This window comes from Callospermophilus lateralis, chromosome 1 (assembly GCF_048772815.1).
Source record: "Callospermophilus lateralis isolate mCalLat2 chromosome 1, mCalLat2.hap1, whole genome shotgun sequence".
Classification (NCBI taxonomy): domain Eukaryota; kingdom Metazoa; phylum Chordata; class Mammalia; order Rodentia; family Sciuridae; genus Callospermophilus; species Callospermophilus lateralis.
Genome location: NC_135305.1, coordinates 103,011,059 through 103,034,053, shown reverse-complemented (window position 1 = coordinate 103,034,053; position 22,995 = coordinate 103,011,059). Strand labels below are relative to the sequence as shown.

The window sequence follows — 22,995 nt, the reverse complement described above, 5'->3', positions numbered from 1 at the left end:
TATGCGTATGTGTGTTTGTCTCTGTACATGTATATAGACTAGAATACATGTCTATGCATCTATCTAAACTGTGCATGGCACTGACTTGTATTCTAACTTAACAAAGATAAGAACACAGCAAAAGAAGGAACTAGATTGGGTGAAGGCCATGCAGTTATCTCTACTGAATTTTCATACTTTCCTGCTTCCAAGAGTTAATGGCATTTAGTCATAAAATAAATTACTTTATGGTATCAACCAAATTCACCTGAGGAACTACAAAGTAACAAGGAAATTGAGCAATTTCAAAGTGGAAAATACATGGAGACAACTAAATAATTGGAACGATTATCTCACCAGTTGGCACTTTATCTTTTGAAATTCCCTTTTTCTGGTGTTGGTGACTCAACATGAATCAAAATAAAAAAAAGAAACATAATATCTTAACTTATTATAACCATGCATAATATTGATCAGACACTTTTCTTATCTTGCAACCTCCAGGCTGGACTTTTTTTTCTCCCTCTCTTCATTCAAACATCACTGCCATGAGAGGCAAAGCCCTTCAGAACACACCTTGACCACTGTAGAAGGTCCCAGTGCAGTAGGATCCTCAAGAGGAGAAGAATTGTGCCCTGAGAGGCCAATACCACAAAGATCCAGCCCAGGAAGTCCATCTCAAAGGGACTCACATAGGAATCAATGCCAAAGTTGTGGGTCAGGTCATATTTGATCTGGTTATAACAGAGTTCTATCAGTCCTTGACCCAAGCAGAATTGAGGGAAAATAGTGAAGACCCACTTGAGGACATCATAGATATTCTGTAAATTCTGCACAGAGAGAGAAAAATAAACAATAAAATTAAAAGCTATTTCTCTTTTTATAACATACCCATAACTTATTTTCAAACTCCTTTGTTGGAGCTGTATCCCAGGTTTCCCTATCTCAACTACTCAGGAGCATCTTCACAGAGCTATCAAACTAAAGAAGTTTACTCTTCAGATTTTGGATACAACGGTATTTGCCTTGCTCGGCTTTACCTGCTTGCAGCCCATGACACCTTTATTCCTTTTCTCTCCTTTAGAATAGGAATGCCTATCATAAGGCTGTCTCACCATTATATTTTGGAAGCACATAACTTATTTGGTTTCAAGGGCTCACGGTTCGAAACAAAATTGCCTCAGGATGAAATATAACTTTCAGTTTCACCCATACCTGATTCAGGAGGTATTTATAAATGAGACTTTGGACCTTAGATTTTAGAATGGATGCTGCAATGAGTTAAGACTTTAGGGTTGGTGAGATGGAATGAGTATATTTTGCATGGGACAAAGACTTGAACTTTGGGGGCCCAAGAGCAGAATGTTATGGACTGAATATTTGTGCTACTCTCAAATTCATACTTTGAACATTGCCAACACTGTCAATGTGACACTGTTAGACATGGGGCCTTTGAGAGGTAGTTAAGTATAGATGAAGTCATGAGGGTGGAGCTTTCAAAATGGAATTAATATACTATGAGCACATCAAGGGACAACAATGCTGGCTCTTTCTCTCTCCACCCTTTCAGGACACAATGAGAATGTAGCCATCTGAAAGTCAATCACAGGGTTCAATGAAGAACCAAATCTAAAGTCCCCTTGATCTTGGACCTCTCAGTATCTAGAGCTATTGGAAATATGTGTCTACTGTTTAAGCTGTGATTTTTGTTACAGCAGTAGGAGCAAACTAAGACACATGGGTAATATTAGTAGTCAAAAGATTACATGAATGTTTCAATGAGTTGGAAATATCAGGAACTTGTGACTGTGAACACATAAATAATATGCCAAATTTCTAGTTAATTCTTAACACACAATAAACATTAAATATATGCATCATCATTATTAAACACAAAATTGAGTGGTGCCACAAAAACATGTATAAGAGGTCAAAAAAGATCCCAGAGAAAACAAATCAAATAAGATAGACTATATATCTGAACACAATTTTAAAACAGAATATATCTAAAAATTTTAAATCACTCATACATTCTGTTCTTGTCATTACTATCTGGTAAATGCTAATTTTACTTTTAAATGAGATTAAACTTATTATACTGTTAAATCTATTGTCCACTAAATGCTTTTGGCAAATTGTCATATGCTTTCAGCTTCATTAGACTTTATCATATTTCATTCTCTCAATAAATATACAAGATTTCTTCAGTTACCAATGAAGAAACAGTCTCAAATGGTGATTAATATATGCAAGCCACACTCATTAGGGCCAGGAATTGATCCTGACCTTTCTAATCCAAAGAACAAGGTCTTTCCACTAAGGAGCATAGCCTTTGGAGAAAATTCACCAAAATGCTGGTCTGTTCAGTTGACCTTTAGACTCAGTAAAGCTACCTGAAAGTATTTAACCCAGAAAGAACACATTAACTGGAACTACCAAAGCCCTGCAAATATAATGAAGAATTAGACTTATATTTTACAAGTCTTTCTCTATCTAAAAATGAACAAGTTTATTTTATAAGTTAGAAAAAATCATCACAATATGTTCATATGATATACTATATATATACATATATATATCATATAATATATATTAAAAAATAAACTTACATAATTGTCAATGCATATTTCTCACTAGATAATATATAGTTTTCCCTTAAAATGCAAACTAAACACTTAACTAAGCTAAGTATAGCCTTATATAATGTGTTTTTGGGCTACAGCAAATTTAATAACAACTTTTTAAGGCATTTACTATCATAATATGATTTATTGTCTTTTGCATGTAGACATGAAGAAAGTACAAAAGCTTCATTTAATTCTTTCTTAGTTTTTTCTTGACTGCTACTAGTTATAAATTTTGATCAGTCCTAAAGGAGCTTATTAATTCCACTTTTCATAAAACTATATCCCTGGATCAATTAATGTACCTCATGAAAAGATTTTATTTTATTAGTGTTAGTATAGGAACAGCAGAAGAGTGCAGCTTTTAACTCAGGAATTGGTAGGTAATTAAGGAAATGACATACTAATGGTGATGACTTTATATCTCATTTTAAGGAATTCACAATCATCTCCATACAAGTATGAACAAAGAAGTATGAACACTGAGTTAATAAAGAGTCCACGCATTTGAGGGGTTGAGGCTGCATTCATAGACAAAGAATCCACAGTGTTCCATTTAGGATATGTAGAGACTGATCACATGACCAGTCTACCCAGAAACAAGCACCATTATTTTTAATTCCACCAACATCCTCCTGGCCCCAACAGGAATCCTTACCAGTAGGAGAGAGAGATTCTAAACTTCCTTGCACTAGAAACTAAAAGCATAATTTTATCAACTATGATTTGATAACAATGAAAAAAATATCACATCAACACTATAGTTTATATGCATGATGGTTAATATGATGTTATGGTTTTGATATGAGGTGTCCCTCAAAAGCTCCTGTGTTAACACAGCAATGTTGGAAGGTGAAATGCCTGGGTTCTGAGAGCTACACCTAACCAGTCCATTCTAGTTTGGATGGGCTAAGTGGATGTTAACTGTAGGGCATGGCTGGAGGAGGTGGGAACTGGTACCACCTTAGTACCCACTGAGGATGGATTCTGCCATGAAAGGGTACATCTTCCCTGCTGGCCTTTCCCCTTTCTACCTCTGCTTCCTGGATGCCAAGAACAGATTCTGCCCTTCCACCAAGCCAATCTGCCATGATATTCTGCTTTACCTTGGCCCCAGAGCAATGGAGTCACCTGCCCATGGACTAAATCTCTGAAAACCATGACCTCAAAATAAACTTTTCCTCCTCTCAGTTCTTCTTGTCAGGTATTTTGGTCAAAGCAACAAAAAGCTGACTAATACATACGGGTTATATTAGATCTTATGACTGACCTGAGAAGCCAGTTGCTTTTTTTTTGGGGGGGGGGTTCTTTCATTAAATCTGTAAGATCATATTGTTCAATGACTTACAAATGAATACTTTTCTTAGAAATGAATATTTGAATAATTGTGAGTTTTTAAGAGAGAGAATATCAAAATAAAGAGCAAAGGAAAAGAAAGACATAAGAAAATATAATAAAATTGCTTTTATTACTTATTACCAATTGATTTAGACCAATTTTATTCTTGCAAAAATAGTACCTATTAGCATTTTCTTTAGGGAGGCAATGATGTTTATAATTGGAAGGAACAATGTGTTTCTACCTGCCATGCTTTTAGACTTTAATGGATGAAAATGTCCCTGGTTAGTTTCTTCTGTTATCTTGTCCCCTAGAATTGACTTGAATTCTGAATTTCTCACCTTTGGGATTGTTTATTTAGGTCTGATTTATTTTTTACCATAATTCCTATGTATTCCTGATGGCACATGTCATATTACAAACTGATAGAGGGGGAGGAAAATTGTATTCTGCTTCTGCTGATTTCAATATTCTTCTCAAGCTAAAGCCAATTAATTGTTCTGAAAGCTTTCTATTTAAAGGATAGACATATTAACACAGATTACTGTCAAACCAGATCTGTAAAAAAAATCACTGAAATAGATCATTCCCCTCATTGAATGTGTAATGGATATTTACATACTTCACTGCTTCTGCACAAACATGAGGCACAATAATAAAAAATAATATTGGCCATTATTCAAGAGTCTGCTAAGTCTGATCCAGTCGTGAGGAGTAAAGCTGCCTGATCAGGTAGACATCAGTTCTTGAGTCATTGGGAATGACACCAGCAGCACATCCTTCAATGGGGAGCTCTGTACCTTTCTCAGGTGATTTCCTCAAACTAAGCATCAGTCAAACCCTGGGAACAAATGAGAAATCAAAGCTCATGTGAACAGTAGGAAGCCAGAAGGGAACAGTGTGATCAGAGGTGAGAAAAGAGTGCAGAAACAAAAAGCATTAAAATATAGGGTCAAAATAGAGCACAAGGTCCGAAGTCTACACCCACTGGTCACACATGGGCTGTCAGATGGCTCGAAGCACAGGCCAAGAGTGAGGAGAGACAGGAGAGAAGGAGAATGGCAAGGAACAATTGGAATGTGTCTATAGAAAGCATTCAGCTTGATCTAGACACCAATTTGGATGTTTGGAAAGTACCCTAAAAGGTCCTTGCTAATGGGAATGGCCTAATGAAGAGAAGCATTTCTCTATTTCTTAGTAGAATTTACTGTTTTTTTTATTCCTTTAGTAAAAACTAAATTAGTACTAGGGGATATAGGAGAGAAGGAAGAATTCACACAGATATGTTATGATCTGAAAGTAGGGTCAGTTGCTGTGGCCCATCCTACACTGTAATGTTCAACCACTGCCATGGTGACATTGTGACAAGGCACTTATCATTGCATTCACTCATCTATCATTAATCAGTAATTTACCGTTGAACCATCTCTGAGAAAGGTGCCAGGTATGCAGCAGTGACCATTTTTATAGATCTGCCTTGGCTTTTGGAACAATTGCAACTGGGCATCTTTTGTTCAATTATTACCAAGCCAGGACACGACTCTTATAATGCTACAGATGGGTTTTTAAATTAGAATGCATTTCTTTTTCTGGAATTTGAAAGCAGTGGATACTAGCACATTTCCATTGAATTGCAGTAGGTAAAACAACAAAAGACACACGCATCCCTCTTCTCCTCTCGTTCATGCCTTCAGAAATGGCACATTGCCACTGACTGACCTGGGCTTTGGAGATGATGGCCAGGATCCGGGGCATGGTGGTCATTAGCATGGTGCACAGACCAAAGATAAAGTTCAATGAGATGTAGGAGATGAAAGCCACATCTGAACTGGAGAAGATTCTGGACATCAGATACATCCATGGAAGTGTTGCATATCTGAAAAACAGAGTGGAAATTTATATTTATTCTCCGACGTTTATTTTTATAATGACTGAATTACAGATGCAATTTCACTGGCCTGGTAAAGTTTTTCTGCACATAGTTAGCAAAAATATACTTCATGTTATACATCTCATGGTCTCCAATAGACAAAGCACTCTTCCTGTGTCTTCCAATGACCCTGAATGTAATGGAAAGAGCACTGTGTACTGCTGAGAGCCATAGCCAAGTAGGAATAACACATGGCATTTTGGGGTTGAAAGGTGACCCTGCTCAGGGATTAGGGTGGCTCTGGGTTTAGGGTGGATCCTGCTGGAATAGGGCGGCTCCAGGTTTAGGGCATATCCTGCTGGGATTAGGGCATATCCTGCTGCCTTAGGCACAGCTCTTTGAGTTCCCTTTGAGTTCTCGAGGGGGGGGGGTGGCTGAGAGAATTGGTAAGCAGAGCCTGGTGGAGGGAGTGTATTTTTCCCAGAACGTGAGTGTAGAGTGGGTGAGAGTTCGGGAATAAAGAGTTGCTGTTGGAATCTATAAGTTTTTGTGGTGGCTCGGTTATTTTGTGCTCAGACAGACTGCGGCAGTGTACATTGGTTAGGAGCCTGACCTTCCAGTTTTGGGACCTGGGGCAAATCAGCTGACATCCTCCACCATCTCTTCCTGCAATGGGACACTTCTCTGTTCTCTGTCTCATCGTTAAGAAATAATGCTTGGGGCTGGGGTCGTGGCTCAGTGGTGGAGTGCTTTCCTAGCATGTGTGAGGCACTGGGTTTGATCCTTAGCACCACATAAAAATAAATAAATAAAATAAAGATATTGTGTCCATCTATAACTAAAAAACTACTTTAAAAAAGAAATAATGCTTATTTGTTATAGTGAGAATTGAAAAATAATGAGAATATGAAAAGCCACCAGTGCTCTACATAAAAATAAGGCATAAAGATAAAATATGAAAGTTTCATGTACAGAATGCATATTCATAGTAGACACTATGCTGTCACTTCCACAGTGTCCTCTACTCCTCCGCACACACCCCAACAATGTGAAAGGTGGAACTCTGGTCCTCCTCTTCCAGGTAGAGCAACCAAGAGTCAATAACTTTTTCAAACTTTCAGAGCTGACCATACATGAGTCTGGCACGGGATTAATTTCTGAACATACCAAAATTAAGTAAGAAGGAGTATTGCTAAATACTGAGCCCTGGAAGCAGTCCCTGTGAGTTTCTGATGACATCTACATCTAAAAATCCACCCTGTCCCTAAAATGAAACCTCTCATTTTCTTCTTTTTATCTCCCACAGTCTTAAAACTGAGTTTCATTCATGGCCAACTTCCTTCTACTTCCTTCTGTTGCAGCAAAATGGTGTCATTGTATTGCACACCATATTAAAGGAAACTGACACTTCAAATGATAGTTCCAAATATCAGCAGAGAAGCTACTTATTTTAAATCATAGCCTTTCCCATAAACTTCATATATCCAGAGTCCTTGTGTGTTCTCTGTACACTGAAGGTAAACACATCACTGTTTTCTTAGTGACTGTTAAACCTGAAATACTTCAGTACCTTTAAATGACTAAGCTTTTCTTAATATGTTAACTAGTGAGACTGAAATGATGTGAGATGTCAGGGCCTCAAGACGGTTACTATCTTAATTAAACTTTCCTTTTCAAAAGAAATCTGTGATACTGGAATGTATTCCTGGGCTAAAAACTACATTCTCTTATTTTGGAAAATATTTGGAATATTATATATAAAATCATACAGTATCTCAGAAACTTTACTCAATAGCAGTCTGCATCCTAATTTGGACTTAATGAAAATTATTTGAGCACATGCTGGAGATGAGAGCCATAAAACAATTTTTCTAAAATACTTGCTGTATAAAAGAATTAAGTTAAATCAAAATAATTACCAAGAGAGAAACTGTGACTTCTCATTTCTTCAAACTGTCAATATCTGTCTGAAATAAATTACTACATAGAAGAATCAACCCCTGCCCCGACTCATATACACCACTTATCTACATTTTCTCCTTTGTTTTCTCTTCTGGGGCAAAAATCAAGTGCTACCTTCTGTTATCTAACTTTGTTGAGAAGCAAATAAAATCACAGTATTGAAAGTATTTTTGCAACTGACATATAAGCAATAGCAGCATGTGAGTCAAATTTGGGGGTAGCTTTAATTGCCATAAAATTTGTTCTGGGAGTGAACAAAAAATTGTGTTAACTTAAAACTACTGGTTCAAACTCTATATTATAGAACAACATGTAACAGATTGCTTTACTTTTCCACATGACAGACTTCATAATAGCCGAAAATAACCATTTTGGTCCGCATATGCCTCCATTACAAAAGACCAGATCTCTCTTTGTTCCTTGTAAAACATGATATCCAGCCAGCTCTTTCTCTGTTAAATTTGGCAATGTGGGGTTTAGGGGAATTGGGGAAAGAGGCTCTGCACTGAGCATCTGATGTGGTCAGCATGGTGCAAAGCACAGCAGGATCACCACCCCTTTTGATCAGCATCTCTGCATTGGAGGATGAAATCTAAGAATGCTTTCCTCCAATCTATTGGAAGGACTAATCCTCACCTGGAAGCTAGGCCCTGCTCCACTGAAGATGGCTCAGAATCTGCAGTTTGTTATTGTTACATAAGGTTTCCATACTGGGTTTTGTCATTTAAATATTTGACAAGTAGATCAAAGCATTGTCTAAGAAAAGTGAATCCGAGACAAAGACATAGTCTAAATGATGCCACCAGGGAGCTCCTATTGCTACATTAATGAGCAGCCTTTGAAAGTGGCTTTCAGACAGTGATGATTCCACCACATCACTTTTTTTTTAACTACATTTTCATTAGTTACCTTTTGAATACTTGGTTGAAATGAACATATTAGCAGCTCAAATCCTCTTATCTTTTTTTAAGAAAAAAAATTAAACTGACTTATAGAACATAATTTATTGGGAGGGGGGAACCTTACTTTGGCTTTTTCTATTCCATGATATTTTACTAAAATATAATGTATCGTTTTAAGGATATTAGAATTTGCTGGACATTGGTGTACTGCTGAGTAGTTTCCTGGAATTTATGGCAGGGTATTGTTATCACATTCCCCCCCTTCGAAAACTGACCCTTCCCTACTCTGTGTGAATTTCCCAAGACACCAAAGAGTATTCTGTGACTTCATCCTCATAATCATTCAGCACTAAACATGCCCCAAATATATTCTAGAGTTTAAATTTTTCTTATACGAGCTAGACTATTTTTTCTTTCAGAGAATTTTAAGTGTTATTTTTCTCTTTTTAATAATCCCCTTCCATCAATTTTTACTCAAAAGAAAAAGATAAACACTGTGACTAGGCATTTGTGTTTTGTTATCTCCTAGAGAGCATCTATTCATTTATCCCAGCTCTTATTTTCTTAGATTCCAACTCATTGCATGGCCCTCCCTCAATCATGGATGTGTTCTAAAGTTCTAGCTTGTTCTGGGACTCAGCCTTCCTGGAGATTGTTCTTGGGCTTCTGGTACCTACAGGTCCTGGTGGGGACAAGAGTGAGTCAACTCTGCATCCTCACCCATAGATGGCTGGGTATGCAGGAGATGCAGCTCCCCAGACTGAGGCTCTCTCTGCTCTGTCACCCATAGTAGTGGGTCACTGGTTTCAGAGTTTCACAGTGGGGTGGCTGTGCTCCAGTGAGGAAATAATGACCTTTTAAATCTGGGTTAGTCTCTGACTAGATGTTACCCCATGAACTCTTTTGGGGTCTACTTTATTGGAAATTAGTCCAGATAGCAAACACAGTCTAACTTATCTTTTATATCTTCTTATTTCTGCTAACCTAAGAATTCTGAACAGGAAGTTTGTAATAGAAATTGTTTATCAACAGATCTGTGAGTCTTTAAACCTCTTTAAAAAAAAATATTGTTCTATACATAGGGAAAATTCTTAACTTGATGCAAATTCCTAAAGGAGCTCATAATCAAATTTATGGTTAATAAAATTTTCTTAAAATATGCTTATAAGGAGGCTGGGGATGTGGCTCAAGCGGTAACACACTTGACTGGCATGCCTGGGGTGCTGGGTTTGATCCTCAGCACCACATACAAATAAAATAAAGATGTTGTGTCCACTGATAATAAATATTAAAAAACTCTCTCAAAGAAATATGCTTATAAGAATTTCTAAACATTGACCTTATATTTCTTAATTTTTGAAATCTGTTTCTCTAAAATTAAAAAAATCATTTATTTTTTGTTAATAAAGTCCATTTTACTAACTCTATAAGACACATGACTTATGTACTCAATGGGATCAACAAACTAAAAATCAGGCCATATACATATATAGTTCTTTATATAAGAGCTTAATTTCAAACTGAATATAAAAAAACATGTCTACTATAGCATTTTTTATAGCAGAGGGCATCGTATCTCCAAAAGAGTAAAATAATTCCAAGAGTAACAATAATAGCTAAAATTAATTTAATTGGACTCTGTACCACTCATTAGCCAAGCTGTTTGCAGGAACTATCCAATTTAATCTTTCCAGGAACAGAATTTGAGTTTTACAGGGAAATATTGAGGCTTAGACAGAAGAATTTATATTTCCAAGGCCACAGTATTAGAGAGTACCAATATCAATATTCCTGTTGCACTTTCTCTTTCCCCCTACATATCCCTCCACTTATCCATCCATCAATTAATTTATTGATCCATTCATCTGACAATGATGAATACTTCTTCAAATAATTCTTCATCACCTAATTAGATGTTCTAAAAAATCCTGAATCACTGATATAAGAAGTATGTAAAAATCATTTTAGTTGTAATCTTAGGCTTAAATTAAAGCTGAATGTTTTATTTCAAAATAGCCTTGAATTACGATAAAGTAAGTACATTAATTATTCCCCTATAAGAAAGTATCTGTAAGCAAACACATTCGCTGGCCACATAAGACACATATTTCTGATATCAGATAGGCATTATTTAGGGTCCACTCATAATGATCCTGATTAATGTACATATGAGAAATTTGTACAATGATTTTCTCTTTATGCAATTTTTTCTCTGAGAAAAAAGTAATCGAAGTCAGGCAAAACATTTCCCAACTACTAACGTTATAGGAGAGGGAAATATATGCCAGACAGCGCTTCACAAGAGAATCTCCTCAAATGCAATTTCAGAGCTAACTGGATTATGTATTTGAGCCCACGATTAATGTCAAAGTGAGAATAACAGAGAATCCATTTCCCACTGCACAAGTTTGTCAAACAGCTTGAGGGCCTTTCTGAGACAGGGCCAATGCCATCTTCATTATGACCCTGTCACCCTTCCTCCCTCCACGGGAGCATTCATCATCTTGCTCAAGCTTGTTTGTTCAGCGTCCCTTGTAGAAGCAACATAATTGCTCAGGAGGAGAGAAAATCATGAAGCCAACAGCAGGTTCAAAGCCATCCTGAGGGTTTTCTCTTTCAGAAAACAAACCATAATTTTGCAGCAGTGTTTCTCATCACATACCCGAAAAGTGCCAGCAGGAGGGCTGTGGCCGCCAAGTTCTCACGGAAAGTGAAAGCTGTTAACTGGAAGGCCATAATAATGGCGACACACAGGCAGACGGAAACCAAGTAAAAGAGCTGAGAAAATAAAAAGAAAAAAAAGGGAGACGTGTTGCATCAGTTGGTCATGTTATATGTATCATTAGCTACTTATCTCAAATGTTCCTGTTAACTTTTGCTTAAACATAGCTCCTACCTCACACATTGCAAGACTGGTAGTATAATTTGTCCTAGAGAATCAGGACAGTCACTATTATGGGCTGAGTCATGTCCCCCCACCCCAGAATTCAACTGTTGAACACCTAGGGCTTCTGAACATGACTGTATTTGGAGTCAGGACTTCAAAGAAGTGATTAAGTTCACACGTGAAGCCTGGTCCTATGTGATCGTGCCCTTATAAGAAGAGGAAATCAGCACACAGATACACAGAGGGATGAAACCACAAAGACACAAGAAGCACCATCTACAAGCCAAGGATAGAATCCGCAGAGAAACCAACCCTGTTTGTACCTCAGTTTCAGACTTGCAGCCTCCAGGATTGTGAGAAGATAAGGTTCTGCTAAGTGCCCAGTCTGTGGTATTTTGGGGTATGGCAGCCCTAGCAGCCTGACAGGGTCAGTTCTACCCATCTTCTTTCGGAAAGGTTAAGGAATTCAGCCACTCTGCAAGAAAAAGGTTCTGTCCACAGGTAGAATGAAGGGCAGACTCCTTGTCCTGCCCTCCTACATACCCTTCCTTTGAGGTACTCCCACAGGACAACAGCCAGGGTGCTTCTTGGGGGCTCTCAATACTCAGCCATCATTCTTTGGGGAGCCTCTGGCTGTAGAGCTCTTCTCAGTGTCACCCATGTGGCTAATTCATGCTTACTTTTCAGATCTCAGCTTAAATTTCATTTCCCTCTTTTGACCTCCCAAATTGAAGTTATCCTCCTCCCTATTGCCCCTTTTTATTTTCTCAATACATCTAGCTATGAGCCCCTTCTACCTGGTACATTTATTTAGTGGTTTTCTGCTGCTTCCCATTAGATTATAAACTCTATGACAGGAGAGATATTCTCCAACTTTTTGATGACTTTAGGATCAACAATTATGTCCATTTGAGTAACTAAAATAGCATACCATAGCCTGAGTGGCTGATAAATAACAGAAATGTATTGCTCACAGTTTTGCAAGCTAGGAAGCTCAAATTCATGGCATCAGTAGATTTGTTTTCTGGTGAGGGGGCCGCCCACCTTTTTCTTCATAAATGGTACATTTTCGCTGTGTTTTCACATGGTGGAAATGGAAAGAGATCTCTCTAAGGTCCTTAAATAAAGGCACTGACCCATTTCAGAGGGTTCCACCTACATGACTAATTTCCTCTCAAGGTCCTACCTCCTAATACCATTACATTGACTATTGGGTTTGAAAGTTGGATTTTGGGTGGAAATTAACATCCAGACATACTTTGACACATAGAAGGTCAAATGAATAAAATAGTTTATTCATTTATTCTATTCATCTAATGAGTCATCAAATAGAATGATCAGGGAATGAATGCATAAAGATAGAAGAAACAATAAATCAAGACGCTAATAAATCCTCCCTATCTTGAAACTCCAAAGACGAATATTATAGGTCAATAAGAACCTCACATTGAGTGTGAGGAATAAAGAGATTGTCAGTTAAGGAGGTAGCAAAGGGAAAACCCTAGGGTTTGGAAAACTTTGGATGCTCTCTGGTGTCCTGGTCCTATGATTTGGTTCATCTTTCCTTTCTCTGGGGATGGTGAGTCCATTAGACACCATGAATGGGAGACGTGGAACAGAAGAGTGACTCTTGGCCACATGTGGTACTGCACCAAATTGAACAGGAGGTAAAAGCAGGCACTGAGCCTGTGCCATACCAACCAGAATTATGATCCTGGATGAACCATTTCCTCTCTCCAGCCTTCAAGAACCCCTTTGTAAAGATGAGGGCATCCAAGGACCAGCATTATTCAGTCTTGTTTGAGATTCATAAATTACCTTGGGGTTCTAATGAAAGGAAGACCTCAAAGACCTATCCACACCCATAGAACACAATCTCTCAGGTGGGCCCTCAGGAATCTAGGGAAGTGTCTAGATGGTTACTACCACCAAGTAGGTTTGGGGAAAACCCTGATTGAGATGAACTCAGGTGTGACCTGCATAAACTGTACTTTTAAAAAAAAAATCTAGGTTACATGATCAAAAAGAAACAAATCGGCTAAATTCTAAGCCAGCTCCAAGGAATAAATACTACATAAGAGCAACATGTTAATGCATCAGATTCTGCACAAAATAACACAGCTGTTATAGAACCTAGTTAATGGAAAGTACTCAGCAAATGTTAAGCCTGCCCTACGCCCACAGACATAAAATTTCTCGAATCATAGGATGAGTCATTTATGAAGGTACGAGGACAAAAATATCACATTCCTACAAAAAGGGCAATGCCACTCCGTAACAATGAAAGTGACTACTGACCATCAAAGAGCACTTCTCTCATAGAAGATGCACTTTCTAAAGCAAGATAAATGTCCTCAACTCTAGGGAACAGCTCAACAATGCATCTGTTACTGTCTTCTTTGGAACCACAGATAATGATCAGGAGGGTTTCTGCTGGGAAACTGAATTCCTGCAAGAAATACTAATAACTGCTGTATAAACTAGGGAATGGAGCTCAAGCCTCAGTGGGGGTGCTTTTCAGCATGCAGATGACAGATCTTTTCTAATTATTTATTAATCACCTCATCACCCACCCCTTCAAAAGTGCATATTAAAGGTGATTATTTATTCATTTCCCTAATAAGAAACTTTGCATTTCTGGTCAGGCTCTTCATTTCCCAGCCTGAGATTCCTGAGTCTTTGCCATATGAAGTATTCCTAAATGACAGATAATGACCAGTAAAGGTGACTTAACATGAAATGCTCTCAGTAATAAAATGATCCCTTATTCTGGGGATAGTCCCCACATGCCCAGGTCTCCTCTTCCTCACACACACACACACACACACACACACACACACACACACTGAAAGGATCACTAGCATAGAGGTCACTGGGATCTCATCTCAAATCCTACCATGTCATACAGGAAGTGAGTGAACCAGTAAGTGCTGTAGCCAAGGCCACTTATGTGCTGCAACCTCTTGGCTCCGGTCACTCTGTCCCTCACCACAGAGCTACCAATTGATGCAGACAGGATAGAGAATCCCAGCACAATGCAGAGGGCAACACCACACTGGCGGATGCTCTCCAGGCTGCAGGCAAAACAGAATAGCTTGTTAGATTTAGAGGAAGAACAGGGGTCTTCTTTCCATTAAAATCAGGGATGATAATCATTTAGGCAGACTAGCTAAATATAAGAATTCTCTCATTAAATCCTCTTGATCAACTTTGGAGACATGGATTATTGTTCAGAATCTAAAAGACATAACTGAGGATTACAAAGTTGAGGAGCAATTTCAAATGAAAGACATGCACACTCTCTTGGGCACTTTTTAGAACTGGAATACTACTCATGTTCTTTTGTCCAGCCATATGCTGCCAGCTCTTCTATTCCACCTCTGGGAACAGCAGAGCACAAATGGTCTTTCAGGTGTCCAACATGATGAATCATTTCACCACCAAACATCCGCTGGGCCAGGCCTTCTTTCCCAACATGTCCTGTTCTATAAAAGATGTCAACTAACCCATTCCTGGAACTCTAGGCAGGTGTCAGAGGCTGTTAAAGATATTATCCTGAAAATCAGTATGTGAATGAGAGGACAAACTGCAACCCATCCTTTTTGTGATGGCAATGATTTGAGGAGAGAATGCCAATTAAGCATTTTTTATTCTCACCTTGGTAGGTCATAGCAAGTGCATAAATAGTATTTATATTTATTATTGAATTTTTAACTAAAAGTTTGTCAAACATGATATGGAAATGGAGATGGAAGAAAAAAAGAGAAGTTGGACAGAACTATATCTTGTAATAAGACAAAGGAAACTGACATTCTGTACCTAAAAGAGCTGGCTTTAACACCTGCCCAATGGCTCCATGCCCCATTGGGACTCTGAGGAAAATCTCACATGAGAACTATCCAGGGAGACACTACTATATTCACCTATCTGAATTCCACATTTATGATGTTAAATTGAAAAAGTGTCCTGGAAGACGTGCAGTCCCATAAGCTGTGGGAAACATATCCCCTTTGGATGATTTTTGCTTAAAAATACAGCTGCATAATATTCTCATCCATTTTAAGCTCAGTCAAAGCACTGACCCTTTTAATAATCACTTTCCTCCCGCTTTGCAAAGAGATGCCCAGGCCCTGTGCCACTAACTACATATGCCAACTTCTCTCCCAACAAATGTCAAAAAGGGATCAAAATCACCACTAAGAGACTCAAAGATATTCTTCCATACTTGGGGCCCTCCCAGCATTCCTTCAACTCACATCTTGTCTTCATTCAGCAAGGATCCTCCATATGGGTGGCTATAGAGTGTAATTCCTGTGAACAGAACAACATATTGAAAAGTGAGCCTTCTGCTGCATGGTGACACACAGCCCACCTCCAACCCACATAGAGTCTCCTTGCCCACAAGACATCTCCCGTCTGCTTTTTCCAGGCTTCAGTCCTTTAGTAGCAACAAAGGGCAGATTCTGCCATGTAATTCAGCTAATGTGCACTGGGATTTTTGCATTGCTGCCCTGGTTAAACATAACTAGGATGTAGTATAAATGCATTATATGTCAGGTATTATGCTCATGTTATATTTTATTGTTAAGTGTTGTAAGTATCTCAGTACTGAAGAAACATACCATTCATATTTTATGGTGAAGAAACAGACTCAGGCTACATAACAATATGCAGAGGAGGTCATTTGATAGAAACCAGGTCAATATTCAGTTCACATCTAGATCAAGCTGGATCTAGACAGATAGAAAACTCAAGCATTTCTTTTTTCCTTGGTACAATTTCTATTTTGTAGTTGTCCTTGGCTTTGTTTGCTTTCTCAGGCTTGTACATTAGTGCAATGCCAGCAGCCAATGTAGAGAAATTGCCATAAAGTTTCAAGTAAAAGGATTTCATTTAAAAAGTTGTTCATAATATCACACAGCATGGTATCTCTTCTCTAGCAAATCCCAGTCGATACCATATCAAGAACTCCATAACTTCAGGCAAATGGTTTGTGTTTCATCTTAAAGACACTGTGAACTATGAAAGTAATTGGGCTTCCTTTTTCTAATTGGTTGTTTTAAATGTTTGTATATAAATTGTGGCTTGAACGTGGAGACCAATGCAGTAAACACAAAATATTTGCTCTATTTTATGTAGTCACTCCTGTATTTTCCTTCTCCTTTGAACTCCCTTTTAATTAATCCTGTTGTCTATATTTTGAATTCCCTTATGGGGGGCCATGAAATTCTTACTAAAGCAATCATGGAGTATAAGTAAACATAAATAAATTAAAAGGTACAGTGTTAAAACAGACCAAAGTGCTCCAAAATCCCAACAGTTTTGCCCCAGACATCTTGACTTCTGTTTGCCACCTGTTCTCTTTAACTTGACCAGTCTTTTTATTTCCTCCTTGTGGACTCAGCTATGCACTAAAGAAAGCTCTGAATCATGGCAGAAAGAACAGTGGGAGCTAATGACCCAGCTAGTCTCTTGTACAATTTCCAGAATAAGTTCTCTGATTATAAATTAATATTGTGGATATATGCTGTCCTGGCTCCTGGGGCAGAGGTGGGGGGTCCCATGTCTGCTGTGTGGATTCCCAGAGCATTACAAACAGCTGCATGGAGAGGACTCCTTGTCTGTCTGGACCACTAACATCCCCTACTCTTTCTCTCCTTTGTCTGTCTTTCGCTGAATGGGACTTCTGTCCTTACTCTTTACAGTATTTTCCAGTTTCTATGCTTTCCAGCTAAAGGTCTGACTCATAGGCAGCAAGCCTTTCATTTGATGAGGAGTTCAATAGCGATCAGTTCTACCAGGTGGTCATATAAAAGCCAGCAGACCTTAGAAGTGCATACACAAGAGGAGATCCTGCCAAGTGTGGCAGGTGTCCCTTTGGGTGCTGCAGAGAGAGGGAGTATAGTTCCAATGTTGTATGGTATTCCAGAGTCTGTGTACGAATGAGAGTATTCTTGATTAGAGCAAACTCAGAAAAGTATGGTTAGCCCATGAAGATCTGGAAATCTATCATTTTAGAAACATAAGAGAATACTGGAATTATTCAACTAGAAAATACAAACACACACACACACACACACACACACATACACACATATCTGGGGCAAGAGGAAGCTTGGAAATGTCTTCAGCTAGCTAAAGCATCATCATGGGTCATAGGAAACAGATTGGATCTATAATGTTTTGGAGGGAAAAGTTGGTCCAAGGGGGAAGGTTGAAAAAATATAATTAATAAAAGATAAGATTAGAGAATGGAAAGCTCAAATTCTGGGGAAGAGAGAGGACTGAATATTGAGTTTAGTTGTGTAGACAATAGCTTACTTAATCATAATAAAACCCCAGTCAAAACTCTGGAAATGAAGGCTCAGTGGAGGTCAGGTTAGTGAAAAAGTGGACGTCCTGGGAGGGGGATATGCCCAGATTCCTTGAGTTGAGAGCATGGAAGCTCTGCAACTTTTCCAGAACTTTTGCCTTATGCATCTCTCCATTTTGGCTGCACCTCTTAATTTGCATCCTTAAAATAAAACTGTTGTAAGTGTAGTGCTTTCCTAAATTCTATGAATTATTCTAGCAAATAATCAAACCTGATGGGGTCATGGGCACTCCACAATTCTAGCCAGTCAGTCAGAAGTGCAATTGGCCTCGGAACCCTTGAAGTGTAGTTGGCCTTTGAAGAAACAGCAGTCTTGTTGGGCACCATGCCCTTTGGGTTTAAATAGGCATACTGAGTAAACCACTGGTGATAGGATTGAATTCAAGATCCAGTCCTCTCTCCTTCCCAGGAGTTGGACTGACCCAGCATCCCCACCCTCTCATCATATGCTTCTTATATTTTTGAACTTGCCTCCTTGGATCTCTCCAAAACATCATAGACCTTGACTTGAGTGGTCTGTGCTAATTCCAGATGTTCAGTGGCAGAACTGAACTGCAGTGTACCCAGCTTCGGACTGAACAGAACACCCTCCATAGCTGATGTTTCTCCTCACACAGCAGAAACGTGAGCCTGGCCAGAAGTCTCCTGTGCTCTCTGTACCCCACCCCTTCACACTCCCCTTGGGTCTTCTCAAGCCTGCCTTGAGTACCATGACTATATTCTACACTTCCCCCCACTCACCCTGCGGGCATGTGAAGTCCAAAGCAATCTGCATCAGCCTAGGGATATTTGCCTCCTTCTCACCACCGTGAACCACCTCATCATCTCCTGCCTTCAATCACCCAGGCTCAAAGTTGAAGACTCCTCATCTGCCCACTCTTCTTCATGCCACATGTCCTGGAGGTTTCCAATTCTGTCACTTCCTCCTCAACTCCATTGCACAGCACCCCTCCTGGACAGCCCTAATTTACATCACCTTTCAGCTAGCCTCTCCCCAGTTTCATCATCCACTCCCCTCCCAGCAGCCCTAGAGAATTTCCAAGAAGTAGTAGAAATAAACATATTCTTTCAACACAGATGTCCCTTACAATTAGATACAAAGCTCTCATGATATTGTTCTCCCACTGATCCCATTAGTAAAGCTGGATTGCTGCCATGTTGGTAATTCACTAACTGTAGGCATGTTTTACCTTTTCCTTAAATTTTCTTATATTCTCTACACCAGTGACATCATCTCCAATCTCATGTATGCTATATTAAACTTCCTTTTTAAAATCATGATTGCTTTTTTGTGCTTTCTTTCCATCTTTTTAAAAAACATTTTTAGGTGGATAAAATATATTTTTATTTATTTATCTTTTTGTGGTGCTGAGGATTGAATCCAGGGCCTCACACATCCTAGGCAAGTGCTCTACCACTGAGCTATGACCCCAGCCCTTCTTTCCATCTTTATTGAGGTACTGCTGACAAATAAAAAGTATTTAAAGACTGACCTCAAGTTCCAGTGGTTTAACTTTGATTCTTTAACTTTAAAACAGTGCAAAAGTGATTTGCCTACTTCATACTTCAGTAGAAATCACCCTTTAAATTTTAAATCTCAATCTTTCCTGGGATAATGAGGTACAGCATAATCCTCTTTCATGAAGCTGGACAGTGGCAGAGAACCACAACTCAGTCAACCACTCCATCACAAGGGAAACAACCAAACTGCTACAGTGTATTATATTGCAAAGTTATAATATTTAGTAGGCTAGTTGTATTAAATGCATTTCCTACTTACAACATTTTCAATTTACAGTGGGCTTATAAGAATGTAACGTCATCACTGAGTCAAGGAGCATCTATGTTTAAAGTGCACAATGTGATGTTTCAATGTATGTAAACATTGTGAAATGATTATCATAGTCAAGCTATTACCATATCCACTGCCTCTTATACACTACTGGTGGGAATGTAAATTAGTATAGCTATCATGAAAAACAATACAGAGTTGCTCCCTGAAATTAAAAATATAACTACCATCTGACCCATCAATCTCACCAAAGGATTAATGAAGTTATATCCAAAAGAAATAAAATAATCTCTATACTACCATGTTCATTGTAGCATTCTCCACAATTGACAATATGTACAGGCCACCCAAGTGTCTACTGAGAGATGAATGGATTCAAATAATGTGGAATATATGGGTAGAGAAAATGTGGTATATGTAAAAATAGATTTGTACATGTGTATACACATATATTTACATATACAAAGATACATACACAGTTACCATTTTTCAGTGTTTTTTTTTTTAAATGAAGTGTGTCTTTTGTGACAATGTGGATAAAATGAGGACATGTGCTCAGTGAAACAAGGCAGAAACATAAAGACAAATACTGCATGACCCCAGTCATGTGTGGGATTTTCAAAAGTCAAACTCATAAAAACAGAGAGTAAAAGGACATTTATCAGTGACCATGTGTGGAGGACACTGAGAGATGTTGGTCAAAGGGTACAATTTCATGGATAAGGCGAGTAAGTTTTGTAGATCTAACATACACCACAGTGACTACAGTCAATAACACTGTATTGATTACTTGACATCCAAGGACAGTAGATCTTCAGTCTTCTCACCACAGTCCATAGACACAGGAAAGATGAATAAAATTGGCTGGAGTACAGAGACGGGGATAGAAATAAGGGAACGGTCATTCTCAAACACTGTCTAAGCCCTGACTTACTTGTGAGCAGAGAGAAAGAACTGATATCCAAAAGTATACAGTCAGCTCTCCTTATTCATGGCTTCCATATCTGCAGCTTCAACTAACCATGAATCAAAAATATTTGGGAAAGATGTATCTGAACTGAACATGTGTAGACTTTTTCCTCTTGTCATTATTCCCTAAGTAGTATGGTAAAAAAAAAAAAAAAAACTACTCATATAACATTTACATTGCATTAGCTATTATAAGTAACCTTGAGAGATGATTTAGGCATGGCTGGATAGGACTCAGTTATATGTACATGCCACACCATTGTCATTTTATATAAAGGACTTGAGCATCTGCAGAGTTTGGTACCCATAGTGGAGACTGGAACCAATTCTCCACAGATGCTGAGGAACAACTACAAAAATTAGCATGTGGTCATGCATTGTATGCTATTTAGGACCCTGGGCTGTTTGTACAAATTCTTATAGAGCAACTCTATCATATCAGTATTATTACACCCTTTTCACAAGAGGCACCTGAAGTGAAGGTATTCAAGAGCTTTCCAGAATCTGAGAGCTATGACAGGCTGGGATTCAAACCTGGGGCTGCAGACACCACAACCCATCTTCCTACCACCATGTCATGGACCGCTCTTCAACACATACTCATGATTTTCCAAAGGACAGATCCATACAGTGGCAAGAAAACAGGTTGGATCTCAAACACTTCTGCAGCTCATTCTGCACTGAAAAGCCACAAATATTTTTGTGGAGAGTTCAACAATAAAATTTTAAACTACAAAGGTTGAATCTTTATTTGACCAGGTTGCATAAATACTTTTCTTACCTTAAACCATTAGATTCATTACTGAAACACTGAAAACGGGGCTCTAATATTTGCTTTCTATGCCCTCATTCCTCTGTTATGAATTTATTATCCTTCAGTATAGCACATTTCCTGTATTTGTCATTTTTTGGAGTTTTAATCTAGGAGGCGAGAGTACATCTGGTCTCCCATCTCTCAGGTAGAATGATTGACTGCTCCTGCGGACAGTAATTCCCCAACATGCCAGACCCTACTCTGGATGTTTTCATAATACATTTTTTCTCATTTAGTAACCTGATAATAAAATTCTATGTTTAAAAGAAAGTGTAATATACATGCATTCCTTTATAAGTCAGTTTATAGCATTCTATAAAAGGTAAATGGTAGAGTTTTACAGGAAAAAGGAATTCCATGGAATGGTCTAGCCTAGGCATACTAGAAGAGCAACAGAAAACTGAATGTGGCATTTTTTTTTCCAGGAGCAAAAAACTGCTCCAGCATCTGCAAAGACCCGGTCTCTACCTCTCTCATCAATTCAACCAGCAATGTAAAGGGCCCTGAGTATGGAGCATCCACACTGGTGTCAACAACATGCAAGGCAAACAACAGGAAACCTGAGCTATGGCAGAGAGAGCCACTGATATAGCTCATGAATTGAGCTTCAGGAGAGTTCCCACCAATGGCAGCCATCCTGCCCTCCTTTCCTGTTTTGTGCACATGGATATAAGGCTCCATGGGCTCTGCCTCCACCTGGGTCTTAAAAGTAGGAAGCTGCTGGTGTAAATTCCAGAACTCTGCAAATTGCTACAACAGCTTCTTCCTTCCTGGAGTCTCACTCAGAAACATCTCATAGGAGCTTCAGTTTTTCATCTGATGCTGGCTGTAGAGTACTATAATTTTACATATTTTACACAGAGTAAATACTTACTTTATTAAAAAAGCACGGACGCTCTACATGGCCCTACAGGGAATTCTAGTGGTCCTGGAACAGTCTTCCTGTTCTTCCTGTGCATAGTGTTCATGTCAGAACAGATGTAGAAAAACATTCTGATATTATTCTAACTTAGGTGATGGAAATTTGGACATCAGACATTATCTAATTAAATTTTATCAATGATCAGATAAAGACTTGATACTTATTCTTTAATAGGACTGAAAATTCATTTAACAAGCATCTCTCAGGCCCATAATATCAGAGTGCACTGATGGGGCAGACAAGCAGGCCTTCTCTGGAGCTCAACATCCACCAAGGGTGACAGCCCATTTATGGAACTGTAAATATGGTTAAAGGACTCTACAAAGTAGCGAGGGAGGTGATTTGATAAGCTGTAAGTTCACCAAGGTGGGAGGGGTTCCATGAAACAGGGTGGAGAGGGGGTCCTAACCACTTCTTAAGGAAGGGTCAAGTCTAAAGATGCATGTGAACCCTCACATATGCAATGAAAGCACAATTCACAGGCTGGGACGTGAGCTGCAGAAGCAAGACAGATGGGGACGAGGGGTACATACATAAAGCTGAAATGTCCATGAATTTTTGGT

The 22,995-nt window shown here is 38.7% G+C and overlaps 1 protein-coding gene across 1 annotated transcript in view; it reads right to left on the bottom strand.

The window, feature by feature from the left end:
• The window catches only part of Abca13 (ATP binding cassette subfamily A member 13), a 427,810-nt gene that overhangs the window by 109,930 nt on the left and 294,885 nt on the right, over positions 1–22,995 (bottom strand). Inside the window, exons 49-53 of the mRNA XM_076864534.2 lie at positions 15,819–15,873; positions 14,459–14,636; positions 11,338–11,453; positions 5,661–5,817; positions 556–809 (exon numbers count right to left, since the gene is read on the bottom strand). Of these exons, the coding sequence (XP_076720649.2) occupies positions 556–809; positions 5,661–5,817; positions 11,338–11,453; positions 14,459–14,636; positions 15,819–15,873 (760 nt within the window). The remainder of the gene's footprint in view (positions 1–555; positions 810–5,660; positions 5,818–11,337; positions 11,454–14,458; positions 14,637–15,818; positions 15,874–22,995) is intronic.